The 15,237-nt window shown below is 58.6% G+C and overlaps 1 protein-coding gene across 1 annotated transcript; it reads right to left on the reverse strand.

Annotated features, from left to right (window-relative positions):
* Positions 1–634: 634 nt before the first annotated feature.
* NDOR1 (NADPH dependent diflavin oxidoreductase 1) lies at positions 635–14,764 on the reverse strand. Its single transcript, XM_009587145.1, has 14 exons — positions 14,630–14,764; positions 14,088–14,165; positions 13,561–13,658; positions 12,638–12,736; positions 11,849–11,950; positions 11,130–11,336; positions 10,646–10,767; positions 9,972–10,192; positions 9,490–9,597; positions 8,637–8,751; positions 7,506–7,652; positions 6,540–6,658; positions 3,765–3,859; positions 635–815 (listed from the first exon to the last, which is right to left on the reverse strand). The coding sequence occupies exons 1-14, from the start codon at positions 14,762–14,764 to the stop codon at positions 635–637; spliced, it is 1,827 nt and encodes a 608-aa protein (XP_009585440.1).
* Between the last annotated feature and the right edge of the window lie 473 nt (positions 14,765–15,237).

Below are 15,237 nucleotides of genomic sequence, written 5' to 3' on the forward strand. Positions count from 1 at the left end.
AACTGGCACTCGGGGAGCTCAGACCTCGGCATTGAGCAGGCTCAGGAAGACGAACCAGCAGCAGAGACAGAGGGATCGAAGCTTCCTCCTGCGCCCATCCCTGCTGGCCTCAGCCACTGGAGACAGGGGGAACAGGTCTGTCAAGGCAGCCCAGCAAGTGCTGCTGCCGCTGACTAACGCCAGGGTGGAGAGACTCCCATGCAACAGATCACTTCCTCTAGGTCCTACCACAACCAACGGCTGCTGCCAAAGCTGTAGCTCTAGCAATGCCCGCAGGTGCTGCTCACCCAGCGCGGGAACCCCAGGACCTGGAGCACGCAGGACAGCAGCTCTGTCCACGCAGGAGCCAGCCAGGAGCATCCCACCAGAGACTTCTCACCTCTGCTCTGGCAGGGTGTGGGCACAGGCAGCCAGGCTTTGCCCACGCCAAACCCACACCCCCAGGAGACGGGTTCCCCCTGTCCCCCATGGCCCTGCTGCCATCAGGGAAGGGCTGGTTGGATAAATCCAACCCACCAGGCCCCTGCCCTGGCTGGGATAATCTCAGCCCAAGGATGATGTCAGAGGCAGATCATTTTGCTGGCTCCTTTTTTCAGGCAGAATTTGCAGGGAAGGGGGAGGCAGGGAGCCAGGCTTACGACCAGGTTTCAGACTGGAAGCGCTGAGACCGTTCCAGGGCTGTTAAATGCTCCTCTGCTTCAGAGGGTGACAGACCACCTTCCAGCTGCAACACCGACTGCAGGGCTTCGGCCACCGCCGCTGGCAGAGAGAGTAGGCGGTGCGATGAAGGGCGAGCAGGAAAACCGGGGGCATACCTGCATCCCCAGCGCTCCAGCAAGGCAGCCCATCTGCAGGGCAGCGAACTGCGGCCGAACCCACCGCCCCCGGCACACAGCACGGGCTGCTGCTGCACCAGGGCAGTGGGAACCTGCCTCACCCTGCAACATGGGCTGCCTGGCACCGAATAAATGACAGGCTTCGAGAGGCAGGCCCTACCACTCCCTGGAGAGCAGCGCCGTTATCCACACGAGGCTTTTCAGCGCCGGCATTTGCTGGCAAAGACAAGGCCTCGGTACCCAGTCCCCAGAAAAGGAGCATCACAGCTCGGTAGCCTTAACTCTGGCCTCCACATTGCTCCATTTCCCATCACCCTCATTAGAGGGACACAGGGAATATGCACGAGTCGTAATTTATCGGTAGGAGGGCAGGAAACTGTCCTTTCATCTCAGGGGAAACATTCGATGGAAAACATGTCTGATCCTGAGCTGGGTAAGATGACTGCTGCGAGGGAGCAGCCGCTTCAGTCCATCCGCTGCCTCCTTTCAAGAAATGTGGAATGAAATGTTTTGATGGCGACATTTGTAACCAAAGCCAGTTCAAACCTCAAAATAAGAGAAGAAAACATGAGTTCCTGTGTAGAAAATATCCGAATAGGATTCAACACTTCCAAGCACAATTATTTCTTATGGGAAATAAGAAATTCAGACTTTTTCCTGGAGAGAGTTTCATTTGATGAACTGACTGCAACAAAAAAACATCTAATAAAAAATTTCCCAGGCTGCTCCAATTGGCATGAGCACCTGGCAATGTCCTTGCTATTTCCCAAGAACAAGGCAGAATTCTGACTTGTGTTTGAAGCTGATTAACTTCCCAAAATACACAGAAAGGAGGTCTTCTTTTTTTGGAAGAGTCGTATTGTTTCTGAGTCAGGCACTGATATGCAAGTGCAAGATAATGTAGCTGGGCTTGTGATGGAAAACATGTCAAATATCCATTTTTTGCAGAAAAAGAGAGACATTTTCAACCTTTTTGCCCTTGGGTGCAATCAGAGAGAAGACACAGCCCTGGCTCCCCAGACCCAGCCGGCAAACACACATGGCCCAGGGCCGCTGCTCAGGGACACACAGCTCAGGATTCACTTTCCCCATCTTTCTCCTAGTGTGGCTGAAGCTCTGAATACTATTTTTAGGGGAAAAAAAGGCCATTTTCAGGCTAGCCCACCTGCACCTTCCTGTTTGGCACCCCGCTGGCAGTTCACAGCAGATGTCTGGAGGCCAAGGAGGAGCGCCGTGATCCTGGGAGTCTTTACACTTGGTGTGGGCTGTTCAGGATGAGTGGGAAAGTGCCCGCTGCAAAGAGGACAGTCACCACTCGTGCCACAAGGATGAGGCTCTCAGATCTCACCTGCCCGATCGGGGCTGAGGGCCACCCCACGCCAGGGACAAAGACCCCAGCGAGATGGGTCTCACAGCAACCCCAACGTCCAAAACAGCATCCTCATGGCCACTCCAAAATCCTGCAATGGGGGAAGCCATGCAAGCATTGCTCTTTCCAAGACACTAAGGAAGAGGAATCTTTTTTGGCAGCCCCCAGGGTGTCTCCCATCAGCACCAGAAAGTAGCAAAGAGGATTGAAGAGGAAGGGGACAGAGCCATTGGGACACTGCAGATGGGCACCCACCGGTCTTGGCGTTTGGGCTGCAGATGGAGGCACAACCCCAAGTCCTAAGTGCAACTTAATGGAGGAAAACAAACCCGAACCCCAGATGGGTGGGTAGCAATCACAAGTTTGGGGTAAGGGCCCCAGGAAGCCCCACGATGTGGCGAGGCATGCCAGACCAGGCGGCAGCGCTGGTGAGCAGTGAACGACAGGGTGGTGGGCGGCCTGGCCTCCACTTCCTGGGCAGTAAACAAAAACCTCCTTCTCCAAGGAATGCAGCGAGGCCAGTCTCGCCCTGCGAGGCACCGGGGAAGTTCCTGCTTTCGTGCAGGACAGGCAGGAAAGATCCTTCTGCAATTGCTGCTCGTGTCGACAGCAAGGCACAGGTTTGCACACTGCTTTCCAGGTCACGGGGTGCATGACAAACACCATCGCCAGCCTCTCGCCAGCTCAAGGAGCCCAAAGCATTTCACAACCCTCGCCCTGGGCAGCGGGTGAGCGGCCTCCTCCCTGCCATAGAAGCAGCGACAAGGGCAGACATGTTAAGGGGCTTTGCCCAGGAAAACAGCCACAGAGCCAGGAACGGAGCTGCAAATGCTCTGCCTCCAACAGCCAGACCCCACTTTCTGGCCAACTGTTTTGAGATTTCTAGTCAGCCCAAGGTAACCAGCTGGTGAACTACTGCGCTGTCAAAGGAGGCAGGCTGCAGTGCAACGTAGCTCGTCCCTGCCCCGGGAAGGCAGTTTCAGGTGCAAAGAGCCAGTCAGGATGTGCTGAGGGTCCCAAAAGCTGTTGCTCATGAGCCCCAGCACCGGTGGAGCTCTGGTATATTGTGCTTTAAAAGCCTCCTGCCCACCCGAGTGGCCACAGGAACCGCACCAGCCACCTTCTCCAGTTTCACTGAGCCCCGCTGGAGGAGAGGGGTGTGAAGAGAGGCCGGGGCTCTCCTATGTGTGGATTTGCCGTGGGTCAGAGGACAGGCAGCCCGCTGGCAGGTGAGACCGGTCATGGGCACTGGCAGCTGGAGGAACAGGCACATGGGGTCGGCTGGAGCAGCTTTACCATGGTGCCAGCCCTGCCCCTCCTAATCAGAGCACAGAGTAGGTGAGAAATGCCCTCTCAGCCCACAGCTTGCAGAGCAGGACATACGGAGAGGAGGAACAAGCTGGTTCCTCTGCAGCGGTCACTGCAGCTCCCGGAGACCTGCCGGGGTGCAGGGTGTGCTCACTCTGGAGGCTGAGCCGAGGGAATGCCTCCCGGGAGGTGGAGAAGCAGCGACGTGCAGTTCTGTTCCCCCAGTCCCTGTGCAGAGACTTCTCACTCACCCAGCCAGGTAGACATGAGCGCTCCTGCTGCTCAGCAACTCCCACACCAGCCTTCGGTTCTCCTGGATGCGGTGCTGAACATAAACCTTCTCCTCCTGCAGGGAAACACAGCACTGAGCCCGCCAGCCCTGGCAGCAGCCCCAGCCCCAGCTCCAGCACGCCTGCCCGGCCCCTGGGGACTGTTCTCAGGGGCTGTTTGCAAGAGCTCGGGGCAGCGCAGCCCCCCAGAGCAGGGGGCACTGGGAGAACCAGTTAGATCAACTCTCACACAGGGAAGGGAATCCCCACACCTCATGTCAGTGCACAGGGATGGGTTGGTGGGAGATGGGTGCAGCAGAAGGAGTTTCTGTGGCGAACACGCCCCAAGTAGCCCCCCCAAATCCTTTGGTTGCCCCCCTGCCTGCTCCAGCTCTGGTGAACAGCCAGGGCCATGAGCTGGGGAGTCCCTGCGAAGGCTCCCCTCCTGCCCTCTCCTCTCCCAGCATGGGCAGAGGAGGCTCGGTGGCCCCCCTGTCCCAGGGCTGCTGCAGGGCAGAGATCCTCCCCCGCGCCCCTGGCTGCTGGTCCCAGCCCTGTCACTGCTGGAGGGCTGAAACAGCTCGGAAGGGCAGGAAGCTTGGAGAGGCAGCCTCGGTCCCGCTCCCTGTCCCTCCACTGTGCTTAGAGACTGGATATGACTGGCTTTCGGCACAGTACAGCCCAACCGAGGAGAGTTCCCAAAGGGTTAATCCACAAGACTTCACACATCCAAGCAACTGCCTACGGCCCTGGCTTCTGCCCAAGAGGAACACCATTGCCAACGTGCCTGAATTCATTGCCGGCCCAGACGGCTCCTCCGTGACAAAGGTGACACTGTGATGGAGGCCAGGCCCTCTGCTGCGCGTCCCACCACGCCAGGCTCTGCACAGCGGTGAGCTGAGCCGCGGGCACAGCCTCCTCCCCACACCCTCCTCCCTCCCGTCCAGCCCCAAAGGCAACAAGGCTCTTGCTGCATTTCAGGCTCCCTGCGCGCTGCAGTCTGGAGGCGTGCGTGGGAACAAACCCAAGTAGCAACCAGCCCCGGCTGTCACAAGAGCTGGTCACAGCGTGGTCAGCAGGTCCCATGCGGCTCCACTGGTTGCATTGCACTGGAGAGTCAGGTCACCCCCGGGCATGGCCCCACTGCTCCAACCTGGCCGCAGGCGATGCAGGAGGTAAGCAAGCCCATCGCAAGCACCAACACAGCCAGCTGGTAGCTCAGCTTCAGCATCATTAACATTAATCAGCTAAGTGCTGACAGAGGCTCTGCCGACCAGGCTGGGGCTCCGAGCAGGTCATTTAAGGACCTGTAGCTACCTAGAAACCAGAGCATCCCAGTGACAAACTCGGGTCACGACGTCTCAGCTAAACCCCAGGGCATCCTGCTGAGAATTAGCGACAGCCGCATTAGGCTGGGATCAATCAGTCTGCACCGCGGGGCAGACGTGATGTGACAGAAGGTCACTGCAAAGGGGACCTTACAGAGAGAAAAGGGAAATCCTGCTCAGCTACGGAGCATCCCAGATCCTGCCGGCTCTTTGGAAACAAACTTTTTGACAAGTTAACAGCTATGGTATCTCCTAGAGCCGCAGGTACAATGGCCCAATGCGGCACATCCTACCTGGCTGCGCTCCCACTCACCTCCCTGTGCAGCACTGCAAGGATTTGGTGGCAGAAGACCCTCATGACAAACTGCTTCGCCCCACGGAGCAGGCAGAGAAGGGAGGCCGGGAGGCATACTCCAATGCGAGTCCCATCCCTCCAGAGTCTGCGAGGGCAAGAGGAGGCTCTGGGGCCGCTCTCTGGATTTGGGGAGCAGCAGGTCCCCCCTTCACTGTGTGAGCCATCAGAAAAAAGGCAGACTGGTCATCTGATAAACCTCTGTAGTGCTGCTTCTGTTCATCAAAAACTTGGAAAGCCTTCACAGAGGCATTCAACTCATGCCTTACAAGTGACTGGATAAAAGATGCTGGCTTCACGTCAATGCATGCACACAGCCAGGAGAAAAGGACCAGTGCAGCTGAGCTACCTAGAAATACCCATTCTCACTGACCCTTTTTATCATACCTCTCTATTTCAAAGGCAGGCTGAGCTTTCAGTGCCATCAAGGGACAGCGCAAGGCAGTGAAACAGAATCCCATCTCACGGAGCCTCTCCGGCAACATAAAAAGCCCTGCAGCCCAGAGACGGGCTGAGAATTGCCCACCAAAGACGCTGCCTGGGAAATAAGGCAGCAAAGTGAGGGGCTGAGTTGTGGGGGTGCTCATACCTCTGGGGAGCTTCCTCCTGCACGGCTGAGGCTTGTGGAGAGCTGGCACAGAGGCACCATGAGCTGGGGCAGGAGGCCAAGCTCCTCAGCTTCAGCCAGAGGGACATGGTGGGGAGGGTGGCACTCAACCAAGAAAAGTTATTGCCTGGTGATCCCGATGAGAGGCTTGGGAGCCTTTTATCACTCATGTGGTCCAGCCAAACAAAGCTGGCTAACGCCTTATCTGCTCCGGCACTCGCTGGCCCCGTCCCAGCAACCTTTCTAGCTCAACTCAGCCAGACGTGTCCCAGCTGGGCAGCAGCACTGTGCTGCTGGTGGGGATCCCGGCCAGCACCCAGGTGGTGCAGGGGAGCGAGGTGACCACTGTGCCACCCCACCAGGCCCTTCACAGGCCATGCCAACAGGTACAGGGACCAGAAACACTGGCAGACTCCCACCAGTGCTGCCTGAGATGCTTCTGTATTCACCCTCCTCCTCTGGGAACTAACCTGGTCCCTGGAGAAGGCAGTGAAGAGCATCAGGAAGCCCTTCGTCACCAGCTCTTCCCATTCCGCCTGGCAGTAGAAGTCCTTGGATTTCTGGCGGCAGCCGAAGAACAAGCAGTTCCCTGCAGAGAGCAGACCCGAAGGGCCATGCTGGGTGGACCAAATGCCCTGTGAACACTGGGGACCATTGGTGCCCATGGGACCTGCAGCAGAGCCCCAAGGCTCTCACCTCTTTCCCAGGCCTGGCTGAAAGCCCTGGCCTGGAAGAGCCAGGAGGACTCAGGAACCGTGTGACCATTAAGCCAAGTGGCTTGTGGCAACCAGAGGTCCTTGTGCTGGGAAAGCAGGAGCTGGGGGGCAGGTAGGGCAAGAAGAGTCCTCCAGGGCTGCCTGTTCCCCTCCACCAGCCTCACCTTCCTGCTACAGGGGAATGAGGATGGGACATGGGCAGAGGCACGACTCCTGGTGCAGCAGAAGACAAGTTCAACAACCCATCTCCACACACAGAGAGGCAAAAAAGAGCCTCTGCAGAGGCCCGCTCTGACCCAAGGAGCAGCCTTGCAGCACAGCCTGTGAATAACCACACAGGTTGCATGCACCAGGCTCTGGTCCTCACCTGCCCCAGAGCCCAGGAGGATGGGACATGGGCAGAGGCACGACTCCTGGTGCAGCAGAAGACAAGTTCAACAACCCATCTCCACACACAGAGAGGCAAAAAAGAGCCTCTGCAGAGGCCCGCTCTGACCCAAGGAGCAGCCTTGCAGCACAGCCTGTGAATAACCACACAGGTTGCATGCACCAGGCTCTGGTCCTCACCTGCCCCAGAGCCCAGCTTGCTCCCACTCAAACATAGCAAAGCCTGGGCCTGTCCAAATCCACAGGAGCCCTCAGTCCCTCCTTCCCATACGCTGAACACAGACCTCCCTGCAGCAAGGGGCATCCCAAGTCCCTCCCAGTACCATTCCTCACCTCTATGTCCTTGTGCCACCCGCTCCTGTATCGCTGCTCGGAAAGGTGCCACCCCTGTGCCAGGGCCAATCATGATCACGGGGGTGTCAGAGTCAGCTGGGAACTTCATTCCTCCTTTCTTCACCCAAAGAGGCACTCGGACATCACCTGCAAAACAAACAGACTGACTAGCACCACCCCACCACCACTGCACCTGTGACACCCTGCGGAAGGTGAGCCGGACATCCAGCTCTTCCAGGATGCTCTGAAGATACGGACGGCTTACCCTACAACCTGGCTTACCACCACCCCAGCACCAAGGCACCCCTGGTGCCACGGGCACACTATGTGGGCATAAAAAGCGCTTCAACTGTCTCAGCACTCTCTCTGCAAGCACCTGAGTGAACCCCAGAGCAAGGCAAGAGCACACGGGCTGTGGGACAGCCTTCTCCTCGCACAGCTGGTGCCATGGAAGACAGCAGTGGAGGCGAGCAGAGATCTCAACCTGGCTGTCGAGTAAGGGAGGGCCAAACTTGCCTCCTCTGGGAGCCAGAAGAGGGGTGAAGACCCCCATCCAGGTACTCAGAGAAGACCCAATCTTGCCCTCATACAGAGCAATGCTCTACCACCCTGCAGCAGGGAGACCCCATGAGCTTGCCACATTTGCTTGGGGACTCAGCTGGAGTGGTTTTGTGATTAGAGGAGATGAGCAGCACACACAGGCTTCACAGGACAGGATGGATGTGCTCAAAGGAAGGACCATTCTTCTCAGAGCTGGTGCTATGGGGCTTGAGGTGTCCAGCACTACCAGCTCCAGGATGCCAGGAGCAGCCCACTGTGGACAGCAGGGCACATTGGCGCTGGGAGCAGGAGGGTCGAGCAGCTGGGAGAAAACCAGGAGCTCAGGGTGCTCAGGGCAAGCTGGAGGAGCATGCCATGCTCTGAAGAGGATGGGAGCAGTGAGGAAGGATGGCTACTGTGAGTTCAGCCCGTCCGGCCAAGCCAGTGTGCTCCAGCTCCCCGTGGCGGTGGTCCTCCACCAAGGGTCCAGGCAGTTCCAGCACCTGGCCAGCACACACACAGCTCCACCACAGTCCTGTGGCATCAGCCCTGTGTGCTGTAGCAAGCACACAGGGTCCTCACAGTTGTTACCTTGCTCTGGGTTGAGAGAAGCCAACCAGGTAGAGCAGAGACCACGGCGGGGTTTGCTGAGCCGCGTCTTGTACTGCACCACTGCCATGAGGATCTGGATCCGGTCAGGATGAGCCTGTGTCCAGACAGGAGCCATGAGAAACGAGAAGACACCCAGCATGGCTCTGCAGGAAGAGCCCAGTGCCTCCTCCAGCGACAGAGCCTGTGCCCAGCTCCTGCCAGGGCATCTGCAACACTCGTTCTAGCCTGAAACGGCCGCTCAGAGACAGAACGGAGCACACCCTTGCTGAAAAACTTTCCACTGGGGAAGGGGGTTTTCCCAGAGAAGCACTGCTGCAGGAACATTCTGCACAGCTGGCAATGGCAACAGAGACTGTCCAACCCAAGAGGCTCCCACAGAGGGCAAATGCCACCATGCTTGGGCTGACATCTGCCAAGCCACCCTGGCCAGGTCCCACTGCCACCTCCCGGCAGCAGCAGGAAGCGGCACTCCCCCTTCCCATGGCCACACCACCCAGGGAAGCTCCCAGCTTCCATGGCACCACCTCCCACTGCTCCCTGTGACAAGGACACCAGACCTCTGCAGTGCTCTGGGCCAGCCCCGGCACGTGCAGGGCTGCAGGAGGGCAAGCATCCTAATCCGGAGGCTGGCACAGCCCTGGGTTTACATCCAGCACGTCAGGCTGACACAGGCTTAGAGTGGAGCAGGGGTTTGGGTGGGATGTGGGTGCTCAGAGGATTCGGGAATACAGCCTGAATGTCCGCAGCATGCATGGCACCAACGGTCAGCCCTGGCCCTGCCAGACCCTCAACTCAGAGCCTGACACCCAGGCTGCAGCACCTGAGCTCTTACCAGCATAGAGGAGGCGATGGAGAAGGCACGGGGTCTGATGCGAGGGATGAGGTCCAGCAGGTATTCGGGTGGAATGGCACACGTGGTGTGAGGGAAATCCCAGAGGGCCTGCAATGCCAAGGCGGGGTGAGACCTGGTACACCCCAGAAGGCAGCCTGCCTGCTTCTCAGGGTGTCAGAGGCTGTCCCACACTGCTGTGCCACGCTGCCCTCGACTGAAGGCACCACGCCGGGTACCTCTGAGCACCAACCGCCCTGCCCCACTGCCCTCCCCTCACCCCCAGGCTGCAGCACAGAGTCCACCACAGAGCCCACAAGGATTTGGTGCAGGTCTTAACCACCAGTGGAAATCCAAGGACACTTCAGAAAGTGGGTGAAGTAGATTAAATTCTCCAGCCAAGAAATTACGGCTGATCATCTGCCTGGGTGCTTTATGCCATGGCACAGCCATGGAGCGGGTTTGCCATGCTCCCCCAGCCCTACCTCGAGAGTGGTCCTGCGGGGCCGGTTGCAGTAGCTGTACAGCTCTTCCTGGCCCTGTGCAGAGCTGAACTCCTGCAACTTCTCCCGCTCCAACTCGTTTGTAGAGAAGTAGGACAAGAGCTCAAAGAATGAGCGCCGTGGCACGCAGGAGATGTCCAGGTAGTGGGTGACCAGGTGCCGGATAGTGCAGGGCTGCGGCAACAGGGCAGGGAGGGACGTGCCTGCAAGGCAAGGCAGCGGGGAGAGCTCAGTGCCATCACCAGGGCAGGGTACCCGAGCACCGCCTGCCTGCTGCCCCACAGCTCTGGCGCTCCCCAGGATGGGGCAGCAGTGTGAGCAACCCGACTGGGGTCTCGGGCTGGGGAGGCTGCAGGATCCTCCATGCTCTGGGCTGGGGGCTGCAAAGACACAAGGCATGGGCGCAGCCTGGACACTGCTGGGTCCCTCCCACGAGTCACAGTGGCCCTAACGTGGGATCCGCACGCACAGAGCGCTGGGAGGGAAGGAGAGCCCCCAAGCTGTGAGACAGGCAGAGGTCCTGTATCCATCAGCCACTCCCAAATCCCTATTAATCGCGTCTAAAGCAAAGGAAAAGCAGGGCTCCAAGCTGGGCCAGAGCTCAGGAGGTTGCCCTGTCCCAGCAGGGAGGGAAAGGACCAGTGGGCAGGACCTACCGGGCTCTGTGGGCTTCAGCACAAAGTGTCTGTCTGGATCCAGGCGCAGGAGCTGACAGAACTGCTGCACGTCTTCGGGGCAGTTCTGGGGCTGGATCATCACTACGTCTCCTGCGCTGAACCTGCGGATGCAGCGGCATCTGCCGAGGGCAGCCACGGGTCCAGGGGGAGGCAGGCCCGTGGGCGCAGCACGGCCAGCCCGACCAGCACCCACACCAGGGAAGAGGCCACAACTCAGCCAAATTTCCAGTGTCACTAATGTTATGTGCCCTAACCTGACAAGGCAAAGACAGCTGGTCCACAGGCAGGACTCACACTGCCATACACCCCTGACATTGTCATGGAGGGGGACAGCACAGCAGGAACCATGTCCATGAGGCTGCAGCCTCAGATATTACTGAAGAAGGGGAGTGGAAGAGGAAGGCAGGCTACAGGACACCCGATCCTGCACAGCAAAGCTTGGGGGAGTCAGGAAAATGCTCACGTGATCCCTGAGCCTGTGACATCGAACTCGATGAGCCGGACATCCTGGAAATGGGATTCTGCCGTGACCCGCTGATTGGACACCATGCAGGCAGCAAAGGGATGCAGCTCGGAGGGAACAGCCTTGGGTGCTGTCGGCTGGAGCAGGCCACCATCGGGGTGCGGGGAGTCCTCAGCCAGGTAGTGTAGGGTGTATTTTGGGGGCAGGCTGTGGGGAGGAGAGCAATGCAGTGTGGTTACCTCCATGCCACAGCTCCTCTGCTGCTGTAGTGCTAGAGGCTGGAGGCAGGGAGAGGCCTGAAGTCTCCCACTGTGTCCACCACCCATCGTCCCTGTCCCCTGGAGCTGGCCTGTGGTAAGGGAACGCAATGCAGACTGCCAGGAGAAGGAGATCCCAAAGGCTCCAGAGCAGGCAGAGGGAGGCTGGCTAGGCACACATGCTCGGCTGGTCTGCCAAGGGCAGAGGCACATCAGGACAGCAAGATGGGCAGAACCCTGCCGGGGCACCTGACACACACGCCCAGGGGACAAGGGGACACCCCATCCAGAGAGAGATGGGCCATCCGTGGTCAAAGTCCAAGGGATACTTGGGACACCAGAAGCTGTGTGGGGAGGCTTCCTGGTCAAAGCAGGGCATATCTCCACCCTGCAGAACAGCAAGGAAGCATGGCATTTCACACCAGCCAGCTCCAGCAGTCCCTGCTTACCCTCTGCACTCACCGTACATCTGGACTGATGATGTCAAGGCCAGGAGGGAGGGGATACAAGGTGAGGATCTTGTCCCATAAGGCCAGGAGCCATGGATCGACCACTGCATCTGGCCTGCAAGCGGGAAATTCGGGCTGCAGCAGTGCAGCATCATACCTCCAGGCTCAAGTGCTGCTACCCCTGCACCTGGACAATACTGGGCCGCCCCTGGGCAACCACCTCTGCTCCCCTTTCACTGCACAGTCGCTCCATGCCATTCCCTTCCAGCTTCAGGTCTGGAAACAGGTCTCAGACACAATAAGCACTCACTCGCTCTCTGGGGCCCAACCACTGACGTCTGAACAGAACCACCGACCCCCCGAGCACAACCGGTGGCAGTCACCGACTCCCTGAGCCACAGACAGCCTCTGCCCCCAAAGGGGACAAGAACAGCAGCACAGCTCAGGCTGCTGTAATGCCTGCAGGTACGCAGCTGTGTGACACAGCCGTCCCCTGATCTGAACAGGACTGGGGCAGAGCCACGAGACCATGGCACATGCTGGGGGATGTGGGACACCCTGGAGAAGCAAGTGACCCAGGTCCTGGCACAGGAGAGTTCTGAGCAGAGACCAGCACGTTCACAGAGAGCAGCAGGAGGCTGCTGGCCACATCTGGGGCGCAGGAGCAGACCCAGAGTGGGAGCAGCACTCTGCTGTCCCCAGGGCTGGGGTAAAGCATACGCAGCCTTGTCGTCAGCCCGATGACAAAATTGTAGTGCACCCTCGGGCTCCCCCTCCTGCGACCCCTCCATTGGGCTCTTACCCCAAGTCATGCTGGTCATCTCCCAACGCCACTGGCAGCAGAGGGTTGCCCCCAAGCTGTAGCACCCGTTTGTGCAGCTTCTTCGCAACAAAATTAAACCTAAGCAGAGAATAACCGCAGCTGCAGAGGGCAGGGCTCCTCCAGCAGGACAGTAGGTGCCGGCTACATGAGCCAGCACATGCTGCCAGGGCTACGCCGGAGCAGCACAGACACAGGTCCGGCCAGAGCTGGCACGCATGATGTGGCCCAGCGCCCTGTCCAGCCCACGCCTCCATCCTGGGGGCAGCTCGGAGAAGCAGCTGGCGGTCGCTTGCTGGGCCACACAGGCTGTGCCCAGCTTCCCAGAAGGGACTCGGGGAGGTCAAGCTTTCCTTCAGGGCACCTTGTGCCCCAGGCAGAGAAACACTTCCTTCCCACTAGCCCCTCGCTGCCCCACGGAGCTCAGGCACACTCCCATCCCTCCCACTACAGCTCTTCCGGGCACATGGGAACAATCTTTTGGGAGAGAACTGGGACCAACAGGGCTGGCTGCCACCTAAAACTCTATGTTTCACGTCTCCTGTTGGCTTGGTCCACTGAAATTGCGGTGGCACAGGCTTTCCTGCAATTCAGACAGAGAACTGCATGGCTGTAATAACTGACTGAAAATGATGTCTGACACACTGCAGCAAAGCATCTGCTTGAGGAGGCTGGGAGGAAAGAAACGGGCAGAAGCCCAGTTCCTGGGGGTTAGGAGGGACACGGGCTGGTAGGGCAAGGATTTTTAAGGCTGGTGAGAATTATGTTTCATCTGAGCTGCTGCTCTAGAGTTAGGCTCTGCCTCCCCTTACCCCCTTCATTCTCCAGCCACTCTGGTCTCGCCTGCAGCCAGAGCTGTGAGGAGCAGCTGTCGCAGGCAGGCAAGGAGCTGCAGAGCTGCTTACTTGGGATAGGAGGAGTCGCCAAGGCCCAGCACAGCATAGTCCAGCTGGCAGAGGGAACCGGGCGGCAGGTTCTTCCGGAACAGAAACCGCCAGAACATCTACAAAGGACACAGCCAAGGAGTCATGCTGCTGCCAAGGAAGCCTTCCCTGCCTGCCTGTCCCTAGCTCCCCACTCACCCATCCACTGGGTCCCTCCTGCCCTCCGCTGAGTCCCAACAGAGTGGGGAGCACGGCCTTCTGCAGACGTGACCCCTGAAAATAGCTGCCACTGCTACCTGCCAGGAAGACGATGCTCTGTGAGCCCTCCACAAACCCGTGGCCCTTGCAATGGCGGGGCCCCTCTCAGCTATTAAGCTGCTGAAACCTCACCAGCTCCCTGCCCATGTCCCATCAGTAACACGAGATGTGACTGGTGCTGCTCCAAAGCTCCCCACTCCAAAACCAACCATCACTGAAGCCGTTTCAAGAGAAAAATCCAGTCACTGGACCAGGAACATAAAAGCAACATGGACAGGAGCACATCCTACCTTCATGTTGTCTGGTGGGTCACCCTGGCCAGTGGTTGCACACACAAATACCACCAACAGCTCATTGATGAGGTTGGCCTGTGGGCACAAACATGGAAAGGCACATTCAGGTCAGCAGCCTACAAACACGTGTCCTGGCTGTCCTGACACGGCTGCTAACATCACATCGAGTCCACAGACAGACCACACTCAGAATAAAATGCACGGCCCCTCGTGGCACGACATCTTCTACAGGCACTGCAGCAGCATCTGCTGCCCACACGTTGCCTGCAGCATCGGCTCCTTCGTGCTCCTCGCCTTGCAGGGTACGGCTGAGCATCTGTCATCTCACGCAAACTCTATCCCAAGAGTCATTGCTCAGTTTTCACATGTTTTCAGCTGACTTAAGCACAAGCTGCCCTCAGGATGGGCACAGAGCCAGGATCTGGTGAAATACAGCAGGTCACAGCAAGGGCGGAGGATGCCCAAGTGCCAGAAATGGGGTTGGTGGAGATGGAGCAAGACCAGAAATGCCTGGAGCACCCCTCTGCGTCACCACTCACCACGTCATAGCTGTCCAGCGCCTCCACTCTGCACTGGAAGTGCCGCCGCTTGGCTTCTCTGCCAATTCTCTCGGCTGTGTCTTGAGCCGTCCCAGTTTGGCTGCCAAAAAGAACAAGGAGTTTCCGTTCCACCATCTGCAAGAGACAAAACCACAGAAACCACCAGGAGGTGAGGGGAGACGAGGGGAGGCAGAGCCAGACCTGCTCTGGGCTGGGCGTCACACCGACACCCACCCAGGCTTCAAAGGAGTGCCGGTGGCTGTGGGTTCAGGTGACATTCGTGGGGTTGACACTGCCAACAGCAGGCGCAGGGATGGTCGAATAGTTTGGAGACAGCAGCGGGATTCAAGGCTCCCGGGCTCTCTTTCCACTCTTGGGCAGGGCTGAGGGAGTGACACCCCCTTCGCTGCAGCGTCCCCGTCCACAGGAGCAGCAGCGACTCTACTGCGCTCCTTGTCCCCTCTGCCAGGACAAAGGGAGGGGGCTGGCTTGGGAGCCTAAAATCCAGGGACAGCGATACGCATTTGGGGTCGCTTGAACTGTCCTCATCGCCGCAGGCTCAGCGCACCCCTGGGGTGTTCCCCATTTCTAGTTTTAACATACCTGTC

Source organism: Fulmarus glacialis, unplaced genomic scaffold (assembly GCF_000690835.1).
Source record: "Fulmarus glacialis isolate BGI_N327 unplaced genomic scaffold, ASM69083v1 scaffold28601, whole genome shotgun sequence".
NCBI classification, from domain to species: Eukaryota; Metazoa; Chordata; class Aves; order Procellariiformes; family Procellariidae; genus Fulmarus; species Fulmarus glacialis.